The 22,737-nt window shown below is 31.5% G+C and overlaps 2 protein-coding genes across 3 annotated transcripts; both read left to right on the forward strand.

Moving 5' to 3' along the window:
- Nucleotides 1-4,485: 4,485 nt before the first annotated feature.
- On the forward strand, nucleotides 4,486-7,419 carry LOC105774648 (glucose-1-phosphate adenylyltransferase large subunit 2, chloroplastic). 2 transcript variants are annotated; one of them, XM_012597213.2, is made up of 14 exons: nucleotides 4,486-4,767; nucleotides 4,860-4,967; nucleotides 5,062-5,235; nucleotides 5,311-5,403; nucleotides 5,475-5,558; nucleotides 5,637-5,692; nucleotides 5,766-5,859; nucleotides 5,956-6,141; nucleotides 6,231-6,311; nucleotides 6,413-6,499; nucleotides 6,578-6,682; nucleotides 6,758-6,864; nucleotides 6,956-7,032; nucleotides 7,116-7,419. In XM_012597213.2, the coding sequence occupies exons 1-13, from the start codon at nucleotides 4,534-4,536 to the stop codon at nucleotides 7,026-7,028; spliced, it is 1,482 nt and encodes a 493-aa protein (XP_012452667.1). In that variant the 5' UTR covers nucleotides 4,486-4,533; the 3' UTR covers nucleotides 7,029-7,032; nucleotides 7,116-7,419. The 2 variants fall into 2 exon arrangements, with proteins under 2 accessions (XP_012452667.1, XP_012452666.1); XM_012597212.2 differs by having other exon boundaries at nucleotides 6,972-7,032.
- A 4,853-nt stretch (nucleotides 7,420-12,272) lies between these two features.
- On the forward strand, nucleotides 12,273-13,480 carry LOC105774637 (F-box/kelch-repeat protein At3g06240). The gene has a single exon (XM_012597197.2). It carries the CDS (start codon nucleotides 12,368-12,370, stop codon nucleotides 13,409-13,411), a length of 1,044 nt encoding a protein of 347 aa, XP_012452651.1. The 5' UTR covers nucleotides 12,273-12,367; the 3' UTR covers nucleotides 13,412-13,480.
- Nucleotides 13,481-22,737: the final 9,257 nt, after the last annotated feature.

Consider the following 22,737-nt stretch of genomic DNA (forward strand, 5'->3'; position numbering starts at 1 on the left):
AATAGTGAAATTATATTTTTACTATCTGCAATAATTAATAGGGTTATTAATTTGAAATTATTGATAAGGATTAAATTAATTTTTAGAGGGATGAAAGTGAAACTAAATTAAGCAGTGAACCTAGTACCATGCTCAATAGCCCAAGGTTCAAAAGAGAAGAGGATTTAAGATTAGAAATAACATTAATACAATCATATTATTGTTAGTTTTTCCATTACCAAAGGTTATTTGTTACTAGGATTACTTTCACAGCTTTTTAATATGAAAAATTGTTCTTGACAAGTGATTTTGTTATAATTGTTAATTCCGTTAAAATTTAATATTATTTAATTTTTTAATAGTATAAAATTAAACTGATCCATTTAATAAATGAATATGGTAGATACTTTTATTGTCATAGAATCTATTTCTGGTCACTTTTACCGACCAACTTTCATTTTGTGGGTAAAATGGGTTTGGATCCTGACCAAGACATTTTCACCCATTGTTTTCTAATACACTAATCATCATCATTTAAATGTGTAAAGTTTATGAATGGTCAAAATCTTACTTTTAAATGGTAATTAAAATTGTATTGGATAAAAATGAACATAAAAGTAATGGATGGGGAGCTTATGATGGTCTAAATATTGTATGGTCACTAGGGATTAAAAATTTGATTCTTGAGACAGACAGCTTGACAACTATTAATCTTATTGGCAAGAAGACCAGGAGCCTTCATCAGATGCAGTGATCCGTGCAATACAACGTATGTTGAAGTGGAGATGAATTTTTCACATTAAACATGTGTGTCGTAAGATAAATGGTGTGGTAAATTCCTTGGCAACTCGTGCAAAAATGCGGACAATAAGATACTATGTTCTCAATGACCCCCCTGAAGAATCTAAGTTGGATTCTCCATAAGCATTGGATTCTCACCCTTAAGCATTGGATTCTCCATAATCTCTAGCAGTTGCCTAAACTTCTTGACCTGGTTGTATGGGTGAAGGTAGAGATTTTGTTTGAGGGAAGGCAAGTGCTTTGGCTCTAAAAAGTAGAAAATTGGCTTTTTAGTCCCTTAATATTTAAAAATTAAAAATTAATATATAATAAAATTATATTTTAGCTTTCTCAAAAATGAAAAAAAAATATTAATCATTTTAAATATGATGAAATTATAAATTCATACATAATAAAATTACACTTTAATTTTGCTTAAAATATTTTCTAATTTCACCCTATCAGCAATCCCATTAGCCTCTTTATTTTTAATATTTTAGAAGTTAAAATTTGAATAAGATTATCATGTTGATATTTCCTTCTTCTTTTTAATTCAAAATTAATTATTGCTTTTGGACAAATTGATCAGGTTTGTATGTCCTTTGCGCAGTGAGGGGCAATGGCACAGAATTTCAAGAACCTCAAACTTAATTTCACATAATATTAAAAAATATTTAATAACATTTAATTAAATATTATTTCTTTTTGATTAAACACAAAGAGTGGGGCAAAGTGTTATGATGCTCTCATCAATTTCTTTCACAATAATGTCAATATCCCAACATTCCCTCTCAATATCATAGCTCTAAATTCAACAACAGGTGACAATTGACAAATACATGATGCCATTGGCCCTTCCTAAAGCATAGCATGCTCCTTAGTTCACATTACAACTCTCAAAAAATTGAAAAATTAATCTAATTATTAGTAAATATATTAATTTAAATTTTTGGTTTTTACTATTTTATGTTAATTATAATTTTTTATTAATATTTTTGTAAATAAATTACTGAATTATTGATTTTCAAGACAATAATTTTACAATAATATTAACAATTTTACCCAATTAAACTAATTTTGTAATTTTCATAAAGTATGAAAATTAAAAGTTGACAAAATAAAGTGTATATATATATGGAGTCAATCAAAGTTATGCTATTAATCCACTATAAAATTAGAGGAGTGAACAAATATAAAATCGATTAAACCAAATAAAAATCAATTAGAAAATCATTTGAATCAAATTTAAAGTTGCTTATGTTAGAATTTGTGTGACCAGAATCCCGTCACTTATTGAGAAAATAAATACAGTGGCAAAATAAAGAGGTTCGTAGGGGCGAGAGATTGAGGGTCGTAGGCTGGGTTGCGGGGGGCAAACAAGTTGAGTCTGTATAAAACTATACTTCTACTATTTGATTTTGATTAGAACAAGCTTTTTTAACCCTTAGTCAAAACTCCTCTTGTATCATTCATTTTTTAACATTAGTAGAATTCTTCTTCTCTACCCATGTGTTTTTTTTCCAAAAGAGTATTAATGTAGAATCTGTGTTTTTTATTTTTCTTTTCTTATTACTTACTTTGCGATTGTTCTACCGCCATTATCGACGTTTATCATAACAACTTAAACATTTAATCTTGTTATTATAATTTATAAAATAAATATTTCTCTTAGTATTATAAGTTATTTATGTTTATTCACTTTTATAATTAAAAAAATTAATTTATGATAATTAAATAAAAAATTAACAATCTAATCAATTCAATTGTTATAACATTCTTTATACCTACTTCATCTTGAGGAATGGTTCATTTCCTTGTCACCTAGTTTACTATTTGATCATAAAATCCAATGTTTACAATTAAAATTTTTGTTGGCCACCATCAAAATATATCTTTCTTGATTTGACACAGACATAGATTCTAAGAAGGTGACAGCCACATGGCATCTATCAACCCATCTGTGTCTCTTACTATGGCTCCTGACCACCGATCTGTTACTCACATCGCTTTCAGCTTGATCTAATGCCTGAAATAGTCTCAAGTTTATAATTTATTCAATTTAGTACATTTCTAATTATGTAGGATAGGACTCAGGATTTTGGATTTTTGCTATATCTTTATCTGAAACATTAAATAATCTCTTAGTTAGAAGAATTTATAAGTTGATACAATTCTTGGTATTATCTATAATTTTAATACTTAAATATATTTGAACTTTGTTTGAAAATCTCATCTGCTTACTTAACCTTTAAATATTTTAATATATTAAAGTTTTATTTTAAAATTAAAAAACTATATATCAAATTTGAAATTTATCTTTTACTTATCTAAAATTTATACTATCAAATTTAAAATTTGAAAAAAATATATCTTAACAATGAACTTACATTAATTATTTTAAAATTACACTATTCATTTTACATTTCGCTGAATATATCATTTATAAGTTTTAACTTTTTTAATTTTGAAATAATACTCATATTATTCATAAAATTTATATATAAATTATAAAATAATTTTTAAAGACTTAGAAAATGATTTAGCATGTTTTAATTTATACATATGATGAACCTATGTATCATGTCATGGTTTGCCCATGAACAAGTCAGCCAACCGATGAAACAAAGCCCTCTTAATGTTGGCAAAGGCCCCAGATGGGGATAGAGGCGACTAAGAGTGTAGACAACGACCAACAAGGGCTTAAGAGGGCCTCCTCAAGTGTAGCAGGAGCAAGAATGGTGCATATGCGAGAATAATGAGTACAAGAGTTCTTTGAATGTCTCGAAATGATCTAGAATATGTGAGAACACCTTAAAAGCTCTAGAAATCTGAAAGTCCGAGGAAGGAATGGAACCCTTGTATAAATACTTGTATAAATTTGTATAGATTGTCCATAGATAAATGATCTTAACTGTTCATTGTATTCAATCTCAAACCATTGGATCAAAGGGACTCGGCCTATATAAAGGTTTCAATCCTCTCTCATTGTAACATAAGCTAGCTTAAGTTTAATAACACTTCCGGCATTCTCTCAACTCTCTTGTGTTATTTAGTGTGCTCTTTTTGGTGTGCTTGTTTAGAGCTAAAGGCTTGTTAAGTAACTCTCTTGAATGGTTTGAAGGTTATACTTAGAGGTATACATTAGTGTAAGACTTGAGTAAAGTGGTATCAAGTAGTTCCTTTCATCAACTTACCTATAAATATTGCCAACTCAACTTACCTATCAATACAAACATTAAATGTCAACTCAGATTTAACATGGAACATTTTTTTTTGACAATTTAGATCCAAGCTCTTCACATAGTAAGTATATATTGCGAGCTTTAAACATGTTTCACATCATGTTCAAGTTAGCATATGACACCTAAATTGACGAATAAACTCACAAAAGAACCTACTTGATATAATTATGATATTTAATACAATATTCTAACCTGTATAAAGACTAATTTAAAACTCTACAAATTCAAATACTTATCATAATTTAGAAAGCAGCACTATTATAAAAATGAAAATTGAACAAATTTAGATGCTTCACCACTATTCTTATTTCAACAAATTTATTTATTTAGGTTTCAAGGTTTTGAGATATTCTCGGATCTGGGTGTTTCGAATTTAGTATTTTGTTGACTAAGACACAGTCTACAGCTTTTTAATATCTTTTTATCTATATTAAAGAAAAATAGTTTTCTTTTTCTTTTTTTTTTTTTCTTTTTAGTATCTTGAGATAATCCTCTGGTTATTTTTGTTTTATTGATTAAAATTTCTTCAGCAATGGCTTCTCACTTCATATCACTCAACGCCAATGCCAATCCCTATAACCTTATCAAAGGTCGTAGTTACGGTGGTTCTGTTTTTTTGGGTGAGAGAATCAGTTGGTCTATTAAAAGTAGGGATTATGGAAGAGTTTTATGGAGGAGTTTGAGAATTGAAAATGATGTTAGAAAAGCAAAGTGTGGTGTTGTTCACTGTGTTCAAACCCCAACCAATGAAAATGATGATCCTACGGTAAGAGTTTGATTTTTCTGTTAAAATTATTATTATTATTTTCAATGTGGGTATTTTGATCATCACTAAGTATTTGAATTTTAAGTTCCTAGATGTTTGAGAGTCCACAAGCAGATCCAAAGGAAGTGGCTTCTATCGTATTGGGTGGTGGTGCTGGCACTCGCTTGTTTCCTCTTACAAGCATGAGAGCCAAGCCAGCCGTAAGGAATTCAATTTTTTTTACTCTTTTATGAATAAAATTAGAATCCCAATGATTAGATTTAGAGGTTTTGATGGTTTTTTATTGGTTTGCAGGTTCCTATTGGTGGTTGTTACAGGCTGATCGATGTTCCAATGAGCAATTGTATCAACAGTGGCATAAAAAAGATCTTTATTTTAACTCAATTTAATTCTTTTTCACTCAATCGTCACTTGGCTAGGACATACAATTTTGGTAATGGTGTAAATTTTGGAGATGGATTTATGGAGGTAAGCCAATTTTAATTTAACATTATAGCTTATTTTTGTGAAGCTTTTGATGAAGCTATATTGGCTCTGTAACAGGTTCTTGCTGCCACTCAAACATCAGGAGAAGCAGGGAAGAAATGGTTTCAAGGAACGGCTGATGCCGTGAGGCAATTCATTTGGGTCTTTGAGGTTAGTTACTAAAGTTTTATTCAAGCTGAAGTCATTCGATGTTCACCGGCTATGATTTTATTTTCTAACAGGATGCCAAAGTTAAGGATGTCCAGCATGTACTGATATTGTCTGGTGATCATCTTTACCGCGCAGATTATATGGATTTTGTGCAGGTAACTAGTTCAATTTCTAGGATCCGTGGTGTAGCTCAGAAAATCATTATGGCTAATCTACAGTTATTGTGCTTGCAGAAGCATATTGATTCAAATGCTGATATCACAGTATCATGTCTACCAATGGATAATAGGTACTTAATCCATGTTATTTTGTTATGATGAGTATAGTGGCTATAATAGTTATTAATATCGAGTTTTGTGCAGCCGTGCTTCGGATTTCGGATTGATGAAGATAGATGTAACTGGACGGATTATTCAATTTGCTGAGAAACCGAAGGGCAAGGATCTTAACGCTATGGTACATGCTTTTACTACTCCATCATTTCTTAATCCCATTAACATAATTGTGTATGTATTTACATATACTATGGCTTGTTTCACATTTGTATGGCAGCAAGTTGATACCTCGATATTAGGGCTATCAGCGGAAGATGCTGCAAAATATTCTTACATTGCATCAATGGGTGTGTATGTGTTCAAAAAGGATATCTTGTTAAAGCTTCTGACACAAAGCTATCCGTCATGCAATGACTTTGGCTCGGAGATTATTCCATCCGCGGTAAAGGAACATAACGTACAGGTAAGATAACTTTTACAAGGACTTTTACCTATAGTTTTCTCTTTGGAATTTTCACTAGTAATCAAATGCTAAAAAGGACTCGTTTGCAGGCATATTTATTCAATGATTATTGGGAAGACATTGGGACAATAAAGTCTTTCTTTGATGCTAATTTAGCCCTCACAGATCAGGTTTGCATATAGATATGTGAATTGTTTGCATTATTATGTTATTAGGTAAGGGATATGATATTCGTTCCCTGAAAATTGTTCTCTTTGTATGCTCTGCGCAGCCACCAAAGTTCGAATTTTATGATCCAAAGACACCTTTTTATACATCTCCGAGATTCTTGCCTCCTAGCAAAATTGATCAATGCAGGGTATTTACTTCAAGCCTTTTGTTTATATCTTGATTAATAAATCTGGTCGTCTTATCTCACGGCAAATGATTGTTGCAGATTGTTAATGCCATAATTTCACACGGTTGTTTCTTGCGGAACTGTAGTGTAAAACGCTCTGTAGTTGGGGTGCGGTCGCGTTTGGAGTCCGGTGTTGAGCTTGAGGTGATCCACAACTTCTAAAAGCTCTGCAAATTCCAATACCACATTTATTTATCTTTTATGTTCCTTTCTTTGTAGGATACCATGATGATGGGAGCAGACTTCTACCAAACGGAGATGGAAATAATGTCTCTCCTGAAAGAAGGAAAGGTTCCGATCGGTGTCGGACAAAATACCAAGATAAAGTAAGATTTAGATTGAAAAACCAAATGTTACAATCGATAAATCCTATTGAGAAAATTATTGTTTTGAAAAATATTTCCTTATTGTTGCAAGTTGTGTGTTTTGGAAGGAATTGCATAATAGACAAGAATGCCAAGATAGGAAAAAATGTGATCATATCAAATAGTGATGTAAGTATTTCTTTCCTTTCATGAATGTTTAGTATAATTATATATATTTTTTCAAATAATTTTCATTGACTTTGGTCATTCAGGGTGTTGAAGAAGCTGAGAGACCAGAACAAGGCTTTTACATTAGGTCCGGAATTACAGTGATAATGAAGAATGCAACAATTAAAGATGGATCCGTAATATGAAATTTCAAGTTGATTTCAAGTGGTTTCAGAGGTTGTCATATTCGATCGAGCACATCATCGGAAAGCTTAGAGCCCTAGTTTGCTAGGTTTTGCTCGGCTATTTTTGCAGTGAAAAATATATAGCAGTAATGCTTTGTACATGTAAAGTACAATTTCCTCTGCGAATTTTACAAAGGAAATTTAATTGCGATTTTGTAGTGGTTTGTGCTTAAATTTAATAATTTCACATTCTATAAGGTTATTAGTTAGTCCAAATTATTAATATCGATATTCTAATAAAGTGTTGATATGGATTTTTTTAAAAAAAAAAAGAATTTTATGCCAATTGAATGATTATGGGTGTTCTTTAAAAATTGTCAATCAAATGCATAAGAGTGCTTTTAAAATTTTACATTATCAACTGTAAGATCCAAAATATCTATGCACTAGGTTTAAACGTAATTACAATTTGATCTATATGTTTTAAATATGCATGTATTATATTTGAGCAAATTTTTAACTCGTAAGCTAACGGTAGTTAGGTTGATGGAAAGACCTTATTGATACAATATCGATATGTTGAAGACTCAATTAGAATGTTCTAATGTTTGAGGATGTCTAGTGCAATTAACCAACAAGTGTTGTGTGTAATGATAAAACACATTACACTCTCAAAAAAGAGAACTCAAGTTTGAATCTTGGAGACGATAGTGTAGAAAGATGCAACCACAAATCTTGAAAGGACTATGTTATATTAGATCTTAAAACGAACATGAAAGATACTTGATCCTAGAAAAAATGGGTAAATTACACCCAAGGTCACTAAATTAATAGTAAGTTTACGTTCTGATCACTCAACTTCAAAAAGTTACAAAATAGTTACTGAACTATTCGAAAGTTTTCATTTAAGTCACTGAACTATTCAGAAGTTTTTATTCAAGTCACTAAACTATTATAGTTTTTTTTTAAAGTTCGGCTAGCGAATTCCAAGTGATGATTCAATGATCAATAGGGTGGATATGCACCCATCGACGATTAGAAGAATATGCCTTAGATCCAAGCCGATTTGACAGTCAATGTCGGAGAACAGAAAATAAAATTGTTTAGATTTTGGTTCGTAGTTTCGTGAAATTCAAAGTATGTTTCATGAAAAAATTGAGTTGTGGAAGAGAAGAAAAAAGAGAGCTTTCAATTGGTGCAGGTGATACAAATGAAAACTTTTGAATAGTTCAATGCCCATTTTGTAACTTTTTAACGTTAAATGACCAAAACATAAATTTACTAATAGTTTAGTGATCTTGGATAAAATTTACCCAAAAAAGTCTTTAGTGGTTACCAACCTGGTGAGAATTAGTAGACCACGTGATTGTTAGATGGAAAAAAAAACATCTATAAATAGAAATGGCGTTTTTGTAAGTAAGCCATTCTTATGCATCTTCTTCCCTCTGCTAGTTTTACAATCGTCCACATTTATGAAAATAAAAATTATATTTCCCGTCCTTTTATTTTTCTATTTTTTTAATTTTGCATCCTTCAAATTTCTTTTCTACTCTACCAAGTCCTAATATCTCACCTCAAAGATAATAACTCCTATAAAAGATAAATTACTTAATTAGATATAGTGAGAAAGCAAAAGGAAAAAAAAACTTCTAATAAACACCTTATTATCATGGATAGTATCTATCTATCCTCTATTTCACTAAGGATGGAATCCGTCCATCAATTGGATCTAAAATTGATTAGAGTATTGGTCCGATTACAGGAATTAGATTGATTATTAATTTGCAAATCGGTTGTATCAACTAAATTGACTAAAAATTTGTTGAATTAATTTTCTCTATTTTTAATTTTTATGAATTTTTTAATTATTTATTTAATCAATCACCAATTAGTTATGAAAACCTTGATTTTGACAACTTGCTATTTGTTTTTAAAAGACACTTACTACTTCATGTTTAATGTAAAATGCCCTTACCTCCCATGGTTTAAAGAATGCTCACTTTATCTCCTCCAATTTGAAGAAAATCTCATGAACCCTCTTAAAATCTACGTAGTGCTTGGAAAGTCGCCTAATAGTTAGATTTAAATATAATTGTTTGTAATTACACAATTATGGCATGTTTAGATAACCATTGTAATTGATGAATTCTACTAAACTGGGTGGAATTGAAGCACCCTAATTACACTTTCCAAGTCTTAAGGGACAAGGTGAGACTCAAATTCAATTTTTTTAAAAATTATGATAATTATGACAAAATTTCTTATATTATAGATCATAAAATATATTATTTAAAGATATATTGTTCAATATAATTTATTTGTATATCATACGTTTTTACAGTACTTGCCTTTGAAGATATAAGTTGACAATTATTGTTGCTCATTAAAGCTGCATTATTTGTTGTGTTCGATGAAAGCAACTCAAATTTTGGATTATAAAGTAGAAAATTTATTTAATAATATTGAGTTGCATTACTAATAACAAATTTTAATAAATTATTTAATATATTTCTTTAATTTAACAAATTTATTTCTATAAAAGTATATGCAGAATGATTGAGATGCCAAAGCTGAAAATGATGGGAGCTCATATATTTTCGAAATTTAACTTAATGATTATCACTTAGAGTAGAAAATACACTGTTACACTTCTCCATAAAGTATGAACTTAAAGTATGAGATAACACTTATGAGGTTGCGTTGGAAAGTAAGGAGTTATCGTATTCCAAGAATTCATAATGAGGTTGTCGATCATATGACTAAATATTATATTTTCGAAATTTAGCTTAATGATCATCACTGAGAGTAAAAGGCTCATTGTTATACTTCTACATTAAGGCTGGATTTGAATGGACGGTGCATTTATTTGCAATTAGTGTAAAAACAATTATGACAGTGATATTAAAAATTGTAGCAATAATGTAATATGAAATAAAAAGTAAAAAAAGTACACCACACTTCACTGTCCATTCAAACCCACTTTTAAGTATGAATTTAAAGAATGAGATAAGACTGTTACATGTTGAATTTTTTGTTTTCTCCTTATATTGGTCTTGTTCCATTTCCATTTCTAAATTCAAAGCTTTAATGGAAAGTTTACAACCCCTAGTACAGAAAAAGAAAACTGCTATGGACTTGGTAGTTGATATTCGTTGTACTTTTTTATTTTTCTAAATTTGTTTAATAAGTTGCTGATGAATTTTTTTGTCTTTTATACTCCTTTTATAATTTATAATATGGTAGATTGTGCTTTTATTCCTTTTATAAAATTTGCTAAATTGTTGTCAAAAAGTGTGCAACAAGTTTCACGATACATGGATAAGTAACTAGTCGTTTTATAATTTTTAAAGGAAAACCATTCGTTATGAGAGAATTAAAAAATAAGCGAAAACCCGAATCAATAGGTTTATCTTAATTTGGATTTAACTCAACTTTGAATTAGCATTAGAGCTTTCGTAAGCTCGTATAAGACCCAGAAATAATTGTGTATTGCATTATGTGATTATAATACTCGTAATTGAATATTTAATGGTAAATTGAATGTAATTAATCGTAGTTCCTCCGACATCGAATGTGGCACCCTGTAATTTGGATCCTGCAACCGGATCGAGTATCGGGGTGCTACACTAAACCTTGGAGGAGCCACATGTGAGATTGTGGGTCAATTGACCCCAAAAAAAATTAAGAAAAAATTACTTTAGTAGTAAATTGAGTTGTTGATCCCAAAAAATATATAAAAACAACCACTAATAATTTTTATTTTCATTCAACATTCATATTCTTTTTCCTCAAAATTTTCTTATTCTCTCACTCTCTCTTCATAACTTTTACAATATATAGATTATCAATCTTTCAATACTTTTAAATAGGTTTCCCTAATTTGGTAACAATTTTTCGTTTCTTTTCTTTTCAAGCTTTATTGATTGATCTCTAAAAAATTAAGATTGTGACTTTACTTGTGATAGATTAGGATTTTCATGTAAGATTAAGTTTTCATCAACGGAATGCTTTTGGGATATTGATTTTGTATGAGATTATTGATATCTTGATTACTTTATAATTTTAGAGAATATTAATACAAATCCGTGAAGAAATTATAATTGATTGTCGTATAATATTGCATTTCTTGAATATAGATTAAAATTGCTGCTGGTGTGATTTCGATGCGTCTTGAGTTTATGTTCATCTTATGTTTTAGATATTGCATTCTCATGGCATCAAAAAACACTTAGGTAACTTTTATTATTGTGAAAGAAATTATATTTTATCTTCCAACTATTGACGAGAATTGCAAAATGAGATTTTCTTTCAGTGATAAATATATATCCCTATTGATTAGAAGACTTCACTTCTGTAAATTACTATTGATCTAATACTAATAATATAGTTGTGTTGCGTGGAAGCATGTAAAAGAGAAATTATTGTACTGAAAAATCACTCCAAGTTCAATTCTCAGGAAAGAGAGGTGGATCACGAGGATTACTTAAGTACCAGGTCTTTCCTAGCCAGAATATCCCTCTATCGTAATTTAATAGTACAATAAATCACTAAAATCACACTCACAAAATATGCAAAATAAACAATAAAGAACACTAGAATTTTAACGAGGTTCAGGAAATTTTGCCTACGTCCTCGGGCACTACCAAATATATTTCACTCCAAAATACAAGTGAAAATTTACAAATAAGGAGAGAGAACAATGCCTTAAGTAGAGAATGACAAATGTGGGATATTGAAAATGAAAAATAGTTAGGCCTATTTATAGTTGAGGTTCAAGGATCAACTTGCAAAGTCCCTATACAACTAGAGACCAAAATTGCAATTATCCCATGCCAAATTTCAACCAACTTTCGGTGCCTTAAATTTTCTGATTTCCGGTGTCATCATCCTAACACCCATATCTTTGACTTTTCAAGGTATGGATGGTTGCCAATAAGTTGACTTTATGAATTTTTTTGTGTTTAGAACTTAGATTTAGTTAGTTTCTTTTTTTTTAATAATTTTATAATAATCTTACATTTAATATTATCCATTGGTTTAAATGAACTTTTAAAAATTTGAGCGATGCCTGTCTATCACTAACTTCGAGATCTGGCATAATGATATCCATGCACTGATGCACCTAACACCAATAAATAAATTAAAGGACAAACCCTTGCTAGCTATCAGCAATGGCTTTCATTCCAAGCCCTATAATCTACAACATCCTCAGTAAACTACCAGTGAAATCTCTAGCCAGATTCAAGTCCTTAAACAAGCTTTATTGCTCTTTCATCAAAGATCCACACTTCATCAATGCCCATTTCAAGAACCATAGTGTTGTTCATGGTGATCTTTGCTTAATCCTTTCATGCATAGAGCACCAAAATCTCAACAATACATCCAAGATTCACTTCTTCACCATCAAAGACAACGAGCATGCAATGATTGAATACTCAATTCCTGTAAGTTTCGACACTTACCATATCTTACCATCTTGTAATGGTTTAATTTGCTTTTATGGTCTTCATGGTAGCGTTCATGTATGTAACCCCACCACTAAAACCATCGTCAATTTGCCAAATATTGATGATGATCTTCAAAGGTTTCAATCATGTGGATTTGGGTTTGATGGAATCAATGGTACATATAAAGTGATTAAATTTTTCGACCCTCATAAGATTGAAATATTCACAATGGTGAATGGTTCTTGGAACAAAATATGGTACACTTACTCACCTTGTTTTGGTTTTCAACACCATCAACCACCAGTGTTTGCTAATGGGGTTTTTTATTGGTTTTCAATTTCATCCTCCATTGTTTCATTTGATATTGGGAAAGAAACCTTTGAAACCATTTCTTTACCACAAAGTGCTTTAAACAAGGACAAGTACAAGCTTTACTTAGTGGAATTGAAAGGGGAACTATGCATGGTGGATATGGACTTTGAAGATAAGAAAAGAGTTGATATTTGGATCTTCAAAAGCAACGGAGGGCTTTGGGTGAAGCTTGGAACCATTGTTCATAGATCAGAACCTATTGATACTACTCGTCCAGTGGGGATTAAAGCTAATAAGAAAGAGATTTTACTGCATGGATTTATCAAAGGATTGGGACATTTGAGCTGCTATAATATGGAGACAGGTGGGTTTAGGCCAATTAATATCAAAGGCTTTACTTTAGACTATTTTCATGTAAGCCAACATGTGGAAACCCTTTTCCAAGTTGGTGATTAAACAAATGTAAAATCATGGATTTTATCCCTAAAAGTTGATTTATGTTTGAAAGTTATGAGAATTCAATTATTGACCGAATTGATTAAATTATTAATTTCAACACCATCAATTTAACCTGGGATCCAATCGTTTTCTAAAATAGTAAATCTACTTTTAAATATTACATATGTTTCCTTTGTAGACCTTGAATTGGGTAAATTTCTTTGACAATTTTTCTTTTAATTTAAACTCTAAATTTTGATCTTTGATTTCATTAAGATACCATGATGATATGATATATTGATATTCTTCTACATTACCACTTAAATTCTTTTTAAAAATTAAAATTTTCTTTTAAATTTTTGTTATTTTTTAGATTTACTTGGCAATTTTTTCACCATGGTACTTGAAACTTTTTTTTGTTCACTTGAATCTTAGAATTTGGCAGCTTTTTCAATCTAATCTCTCAACTTGATTCCATTAAGATATAATGTTAACATTCAACAATTAGTCCTTTTCAATACTAAACTTAAAATCTATCAAATTGGTCCCTTAAACTTCAACTATTTAACAATGGTAACATTTTCAGTCTTTAACAATACTGAAAAATACTATATAGGTCAGCCAGCTTAAGTTCCCGAAATTTCGAAAACATAAAAATTACAAAAAAAAACACTAACCGATTTTGGAATTGAATTAAAATTTCTAAGGACCGAACGTTCTCCTTTCTCCCTTTTCTTCAATTAAAACTTAAGTCACCGTCCACTATTAGTGTAGTAGTGGGATAATTGCCTTCTAAGTCCCATATGCTAGATCTAATTAAATATTCTTTTACCATTAATTTTTTACCACTTTTATGATTTATTCTCTGTACCTTAATAAAACATTCATTCGATAAAATTATTCGACTGATATTCAAACCAATTCTAATATAAATCTGTAAATATTTAATAAAAATATTTACGATTTTGATTTACGAAAACGAGGTCCCGATAACTTAGTTTCCCAAAACCACTAACTTTAGAACTTATACACTTGCACCTTGTCTAACTTTCAAAATAACCGAAATTATTAGACCAAACTTCAGTATAATTCTGTAATACCCTCGTAAATATTAATAAATAATATTCACTGACTCTATCATCCTAAAACAGAATTTCGAAACCACCGTTTTCGACTCTACTGATTTCCGGATCGTTACAACGGCACCCTAGGGATTCCGAGCAAAAATTCAATAATCTAAAATTATATAAATAAGGGGAATCAAACTCGGGTTCTCAAGGGAAGAAAGAAAGGTTTTACCCATTGAGCTAAACTTATTACCTAACATAGTTCTACAGATTTAAAACAAAAAAATTGAGATGTTACAAATATTGTGCACATCATCACTTAATTTGTTGAAATTTATTTATTTTTGTATTTTTATATTATATATATTTAAAAATTTAAGCATTAATATACAACAATATTAAAGTATTATATCATCACACGTTAACGAGTCCAAATTTATGTACCAAACTAAAAAAAAGTTGTCCAAATTCATGGAACAAACTAAAATAGTTGTCAAGTCAAATAATTGTTTGCAAGCTGGTTTGGATTTGAGTTGAAGGAACCATGTGATGTGTTGGGTTGATGGGATGTGGAAAGTTTTATTGAAGCATATTCACTAGTGTGTGCTCACAATTGATTTTGTTTTGAGCATTTTAGGGTGTATAAAAGCTTATGTTATCTCATTTTAGGTAACCTTGTGGTCAGTTTTTAACCCTTTGAGTTCTAATAATACTTTTACACTGGCTGAGAAGAAAATGTCAAATTCTTCTCCATGTATTGCCAAAATACCAAGGAAATCTTTTTTGTTTGTTGTTCTCTATTCAAACAAGTTTGAAATATTTATCAAAGGAAGTTTCTCGGCCTACTCGTTTTCTTTCTTCATTTTATATTTATTCTAGCCAATATTTTTGGAATAAGATTAATAATTAATTGGTCAAATTATCAATTCTGAATTCGATCGGTCCAGACAAAAAGTAAATAAATTATTAAAAATTATAAAGAAATTGTTCAACTACATTTTCAGTTCGATTCAATCGATTTGTTGAGCAACTAATTTTATATCTCTAATCAAACTAATCTTCTTAACCGGTTCCCAATCCAACTGATCCGACTGATAGCTCCGCTTAGGACAACATTGATCTTATCTATTTTATCTTTTATAATAATATATATTCCACTATTTTAATTCAACATAAGTTTTAAATTTATAATATTATTAACTATATTAATAACATCCACTACACCAGAACAGGTTTTTAGCGGCATTTTTTTAGGCCTTTAGCAGCGCTTTTTAACGCCACTAAAGGCATTTGCGGCGCTTGAAGAAGAGCCACAAAAAATGCCGCTAATGACAACGTCGCTAACTTTTGCGGCGCTTACAGAAGAAAACGCCGCTAAAGAACATGTTCTTTAGCGGCACGTGGTCAAAAACGCCGCTAAAAGTAGTGTTCTTTAGCTGCGCTTATTTCACAAACGCCACTATTTGATATGACTTTTAGCGGCGCTTTTTTAAAAAACGCCACTAATTTTGGGATTTTTTTAAAATAAAATTTTCTTTTTTTCACCTCCGCAACAACAAATCAAAAGCAACCAGATCTAAACTAACCAAAACAATAAATTTATATAATATTTCAAATTAAATGACTAAAATAATATTAATTGATATAAATAAAAGTGAATTCATACTTTTCTTTACAAAAACGTTAAAAGTTAAAATGATAAAAATATTTATGCAATATACACTATGACGGCGGAAGTTGCAACTGCTGAAACATCTTCATCATAATCTGAAGCTGCTGTTGAAGTTCGTCGTACTTTTTGCTCTGCTCTGCTTCTCTCGATGCCGCATCATTTTGAAGTCGTAGCTGTAGTTCTTCATATTTCTTTTGAACCTCTGCTTCTATCGCTGCTTCTCTCGCTGCTTCTCTCACTGCGGCCTCTACTTCTCTCGCTGTAGCCTCTGCTTCCCTCGCTGCCGCCTCTGCTTTAAGTTGTTGCTGAAGTTCTTCATATTTCCTTTGAACCTCAAATGTGGTCGCTTGCATCTGAGCCATCTGGTCTTTTAACCTCTGAACTTCAGCTTGAGATTGACTCCCCGAAGCCATGTATTGGTGCGAGCTGGATCCAAAATATTGGGTTGGGCTGATAAAAAATCCTTGAAATTGAACCCGACCATACTTTTTAGGACCCAAAACTTCAGTAATAATCCGGTTATCAATGTCTTCAAGATGAACAGAACTATCACTAGAAGCAATCGCTTCGTACTCCGTCTTTTTTTCCTTTAGTTCTTCCTAATAAATAAATCACATAGTTAGGAATGCAATATATATTAAAAAAAACAAATGCAATATAACAATAGTCGCATTACAAGCAATGAATTAAACCATTAGAAAATAAACACTATAAATAACTAAAACAAATCAAATTGTATTAAGTAAACGTACCATAATTTCACCAGCTTCAGGAGTCATAGCAGATCCATCTTTCTTCTTATGTGTAATTTCAAAAAGTTGATGGCATCCAACTTTTTGACCGGACGACCGTTCCTACAATATAGTAGTAAAAATATTATTTAATAGAAATTTATACATATTTGAGAATATTAAAAAATTAAAAATACCTCCGCCTCAGTTACACATGCAAAACTTCTCGACGGCGGTGTGAGTGAATTTTTGTTCTTCTTACATTTTTTCCAACTCGTTCATGATCCTACGTTATAAAATTTTTAGTACGTAAATAGTAAATACTATAAACCAAAATAATTACAATAGTTTGGAAGTACGTCGTACCTCGCCTTTACGAGAATGCCAAAATCTAACCGCATCTTCCCATTGGTACCTCAACATACCGTGGGACATTTTGCAATTTCTCATCGAGGGTTGTTTTGTCTTATAATAATTTTTCTTCAAAGTACTTTTATTGTCTCTCCATCTTTTCCCAATGCCTTCTTTACATAAGCATCGAGACCTCTAAAGCAAACCTCTTTGCAAAAACACAAGTTAATAAAGTAAATATAAATGAAACTATTTCCCAAGCATTACAGATGACATTAACATTTTGTTACCTTAATATTATCAAGGGCTTGGTTTTTGTTGCTATCGGGCATTTGACGCCATGACTCGTAGTTGATAGGCAACATATTCGCATTTCGTGTTAAAATGCCCATGTATCCTGCTAAAAGTCTAGCTTCTGATCCAACAGGCTGACCAAAATTGTTTCTGCATACCTTGACACGCTCGAGTCGATCTAACTCGTATAACTCTCTAAGTAGCGTACGTCCTCGACCTCTGCGCGTCCCACCATTTTCAGCTACAAATGGTATATTATAATATAAGAATTTGAAAAATAAATCAATTATAAGTCAACACGCATGTAAATTAAATGTAAAATTACTTTAAACTTTCGTAGGATCCTCAGGTGTAATTGGAACATTCGAAGATCCAATTGCTGTCTGTTGTTCAGTACTATTTGTTTCTGTCGAGTTTGGATCATTTTGAACAATGCTTTCCCTTATAATTTTTCTTCTAGACATTTTATCTGCAATACACATAAAATGTAATTAAACTTAATAACTAATTACAACAATAACAACACATATAAAATAGTTGAAATATATAATAAGAGCAATATTTAATACTAATATAAGTTACATATAATTAAACAATCGTAAAATCTTACTACATCATTATTCGTAAATATCTTCATCCGTATCCTGACGAACCCATTGAAATTGTGCACTAGTACTAGGGATATTATCTTTAAGTTTTGTCCAGGAAATGGCAAAGTTTCTGATCTGTCGTCGATGTTATCTCTACTTCCACTGCCCATGTCAAACAAGTCTCTAGGGATGTTACGGAGTACAACGTACCAACCCTCATCAGTTGGATCTTTTGAGTAAAAAACTTGTTTTACTTGAGATGAGAATACATACGGCTCATCTATCAGTTGTTGTCCTGTGTGAATCAATCGGTCAAAGTTCACCATTGTAAAACCAAATTGATCTTGCTTGATTCCACGAGCTGTATTAACATCGGCCCAATCACCTCGAAATAAGACAACTTTCCATTTGCCGTAGTAATCCAACTCAATTATGTCAGTAAGATGTCCGAAATATTCCACATTTCACTCGACAGGATTATTGTCCCTAGCACTAGCATAACTTGTAATTGCAGAATTAACAACTATTCCACAATTTTGCGTTCTCCTCAACCTCTCGCGATATTTTGTATGAAATCTGAATCCGTTGATGAGGAACGCACTATATCTTTTAACCACTTGATTTGGACCTTGGGAGAGCTATTTAACTTCGTCGTCTACGTTCTTCCCACTCCAAACCTATTGAATGGAAAGTAAACCGAGTAATTAAAATGTTATGAAAAACATTATTGTTTGTAGCGGAAGCTCCAAGCGCATACCGTTTGGCTTAACCATTCATAAAAGATTCGTAAACAACTTATTGATATCTCGATGTTGTGTTCTTGAGAGCTGACGAGATCTCAATATTTGTTTGTACTCAACGTGTTAAAAAATGTTCACTTTGTTAGAAGATAAACAATTATTAGTTTGATAAATATTTATCAAATTTGTAGAACTTACTTCTGTAAAGGTTCCAATGATTCGTGGTGAAACAGAACATATCTATGTGCTTGTACCCACGATAAATGATCTAATTCTGCAATTTCAACTTTGTCGATTGGTTCTCCAAAACTTTGGAACAAATAAGTATCGGCTAAGTTATGGTCCGCGAGTCCAGCATTCCTATTTGGTCTGTTCAACCTTGTTTCAACATCTTCCAAATATCTTGAGCAGAAGGTCATACATTCCTCGCTTAAGTAGCCTTGACAATCGATCCTTACGGATATAAACATTACGGCAGTAAGACTTTAATTTGGATAGGAACCTAAACACAAAATACAACATTATCAAAAGTTATAACTAAAGGCATAGAGGTGAATGAAGGAAAATTTTAAAAATTTTAATTAACACCTTTCTATGGGATACATCCATCGATACAAAACGGGTCCGCCAAGAATTGCTTCGTGCGGGAGATGGATTATCAAGTGAACCATAATGGTGAAGAAGGAAGGTGGGAAGATTTTCTCCATGTTGCATAAAGTCAAAACGGCTCGATCCTGTACCTTCTGAAGTTCTTGAACATCCAAAACTTTGCCACAAATGGCTTTCATTATATTAGATAGTTCAATTATACAAGGCGTCGACTTCTTAGACATACAACATCGTGAAACAGCTGGAAGTAAATCTTGCATTAAGATGTGATAGTCATGTGATTTCAGCGAATATAATCTTCGATCTTTAACACTAACACATCGAGATATATTTGATGCATACGCATCTGGAACCTTTATATCCTTCAGCACCATGCAAAATAGTTCTTTCTCCGTCTTGGACATTGAGAAAATAGAAGGCGGCAACTGATATTTCCCATTCGGAAGTAGATTGGGATGAAGATCAGGTCAAATTCCCATTTAGACTAAATCAAGTTGACTCTGAAGATTGTCTTTTGATTTTCCGTCAACATTCAAAATTGTACCCACAATGTTCTCGCAGACATTTTTCTCAATGTGCATAACATCAAGATTGTGTCGTAAAAGGTGATGCTCCCAATAAGGAAACTGAAAAAAATACTTCTTTTTTTTCCACAAGTTCGCCTCATTAGGATCGTTCTCTTCGTTAGAGTCATCATCAGCTTCATCATTTGATCTTCTGTTTCTTTGTATGTTTGGCGGTTGGTTCATCTTCCCATAAATGAAATTCATATCTTCCAACATGAACAAGATTTCAGAGCCACTGGTCTGCGAAAGAGCTTCTCTAAACTCTTTAGTGCCGTCAAATACAGAACTCTGAAATCTAAATCTATGATTTTTCGGTAACCACCGACGATGCCTCATGTAAGAGAACTTCTTCCCATTGTACAACCATTGCGAACATGTTTGTGCAGCACAACAAGGACACACGTAACGACCCTTGGTACTCCAACCGGATAAATTGGCATAAGCGGGAAAGTCATTAATGGTCCACATCAAAGCTGCACGTAAATTAAAGTTCTCTTTTCTCAGCATATCGTATGTCTCGACACCAGCCCATAATTGTTTTAACTCTTCAATAAGTGGCTGTAAATAAATGTCGATATCATTCCCAAGCCCTTTCTCCCCAGGGATAATCATAGATAAAATAAGGGAAGATTGCTTCATGCAAATCCACGGAGGCAGATTGTAAGGAACAAGCACAACTAGCCAAGTATTGTACGCAGTACTCATGATCTTGAAAGGATTAAATCCATCAGATGCTAACCCAAGCCTCACACTCCTAGGATCGCTTGCAAAGTTTAGAAATTTATTGTCAAATGATTTCCAAGCTAAAGAATCTGCTGGATGCCTCATCTTCCCATCATCGGTTCGTCCATCATGGTGCCACGTCATAGACTCCGCTGTCTTCGACAACATGAAAAGCCTTTAAAGCCTTGGTATCAGCGAAAAATATCACAAAATCTTGACCGGCTTTTGTCTTCGGTGTGCAACATTTTCATCGCCGCTCCCATCTTCTGTGTTTCTATTAATCCAACGTAATTGGCCGCATATATGACAGCACTGTTGGTTTCTCCGATCGCCCCAATACAACATGCAGTCATTCGGGCAACTATGAATTTTGGTGTACCCAAGACCTAAATCTTTTATCATTTTCTTCATATCTTTGCATGATTGAGGGATTTTTGCCAACGGAAACATTTCTCTCAAAAACTCTAACAGCATTGTCAATGAGTTCCCGGTCCATCCTCCCAAACATTTTAACTGAAAAAGACGAATACATAAAGACAATTTTGAGAATTTTGATCTCTCATACAGTTTTTCGTTCATGTCATTAAGTAGCGCGTAGAACTTTGCCGCTTCTCCATTCGGCTCTTCATGATGTACACTTCTTCCGGATTCGGTAAAAGCATTTCCACCGAGATTACAATCATCAGATGGAACAAAGTCGGGTGGGAACGACTGTAAACCATGACTGTGAATATTAAATGCTTCCCGCAACATCTCTTCCATGTCATCCCCTCTAACAAACTGATGGTAAGTAGTACTATCATAAGATACATCCATCCTTGAAGAGGAAGTACTAGGCGGGCATTCTCCATGAAAAAACCATTGTTTATAACCCCGAACAAACCCATCAACAATTAGATGCTCGTATACAACTTCACGATAATGCCAGTTTATGTTGACACACTTCTTACACGGGCAAAGAATCATGTTCTCTTGCTTGCATATTGAAATGCAAAATTTAGAAAAGTTTGTACTCCATTTCGATAACCGTCGCTTACCCTTGACAAATTCATCCAAGACCGGTCCATTTCTTATTTCTTGAAGCCTAATCTTGACAATAAATTGCACGGGTTTAGGATTTAGGAATAAGTATAATTAAGCTATGTAAGTTATGTATTATGTAAGTTATTTATTATGAAAATTATGCTATGTAAGTTTTGTAAGTCATATAAGTTATGTATTATGTAAGTTATGTAAGTTATTTATTATGAAAATTAAGTAAGTTATGTAATTTATGAATAATTAAAAAATGTAAGTTATGTAAGTTGTAAGTTATGTAAGTTGTAAGTTATGTAAGTTATGCATAATATTAATTAATTAAGTTATGTAATTTATGTATAATATTAATGTAAGTTATGTAATTTATGAATAATTAAAAAATGTAAGTTATGTAAGTTGTAAGTTATGTAAGTTATGTATAATATTAATTAATTAAGTTATGTAATTTATGTATAATATTAATGTAACTTATGTAAGTTGTAAGTTATGTAAGTTATGTATAATATTAATTAATTAAGTTATGTAAGTTATGTATAATACTAATGTAATTTTGCCAAACATTTTAATGTAAGTTATGTAATTTATGAATAATTAAAAAATGTAAGTTATGTAAGTTATGTATAATATTAATTAATTAAGTTATGTAATTTATGTATAATATTAATTAATTAATTAAGTTATGTAATCGAGGATGTAAGTGGATCACTCCCCTTTAATATTTACTACTTTTTATCATTTCAACACTAATTTGATTTTTCGATCATTTTCACTTTCAACTTTTAACATTCAATTAAATTATAATTTTTAGATAAAGCGGTTAGATAAACTCTTAAAAATTTAATGACATTAAAGTGACAACTCACGTAATAATTCATATTTATTGCATAAAAATCAGAAAAATAACAAAAATTTTAAAATTTCAACAAATTTAAAAATATTCATAAAAACAAATATCTACAACGG

This window comes from Gossypium raimondii, chromosome 6 (genome assembly GCF_025698545.1).
Source record: "Gossypium raimondii isolate GPD5lz chromosome 6, ASM2569854v1, whole genome shotgun sequence".
Classification (NCBI taxonomy): Eukaryota; Viridiplantae; Streptophyta; class Magnoliopsida; order Malvales; family Malvaceae; genus Gossypium; species Gossypium raimondii.

Coding starts and splice junctions, on each gene's coding strand:
- LOC105774648 (XM_012597212.2), top strand. CDS start 4,534: ATGGCTTCTCACTTCATATCACTCAACGCCAATGCCAATCCCTATAAC. Junction 5,693..5,765: donor TGTCTACCAATGGATAATAG/GTACTTAATCCA, acceptor AGTTTTGTGCAG/CCGTGCTTCGGATTTCGGAT. Junction 6,142..6,230: donor TAAAGGAACATAACGTACAG/GTAAGATAACTT, acceptor ACTCGTTTGCAG/GCATATTTATTCAATGATTA.
- LOC105774637 (XM_012597197.2), top strand. CDS start 12,368: ATGGCTTTCATTCCAAGCCCTATAATCTACAACATCCTCAGTAAACTA.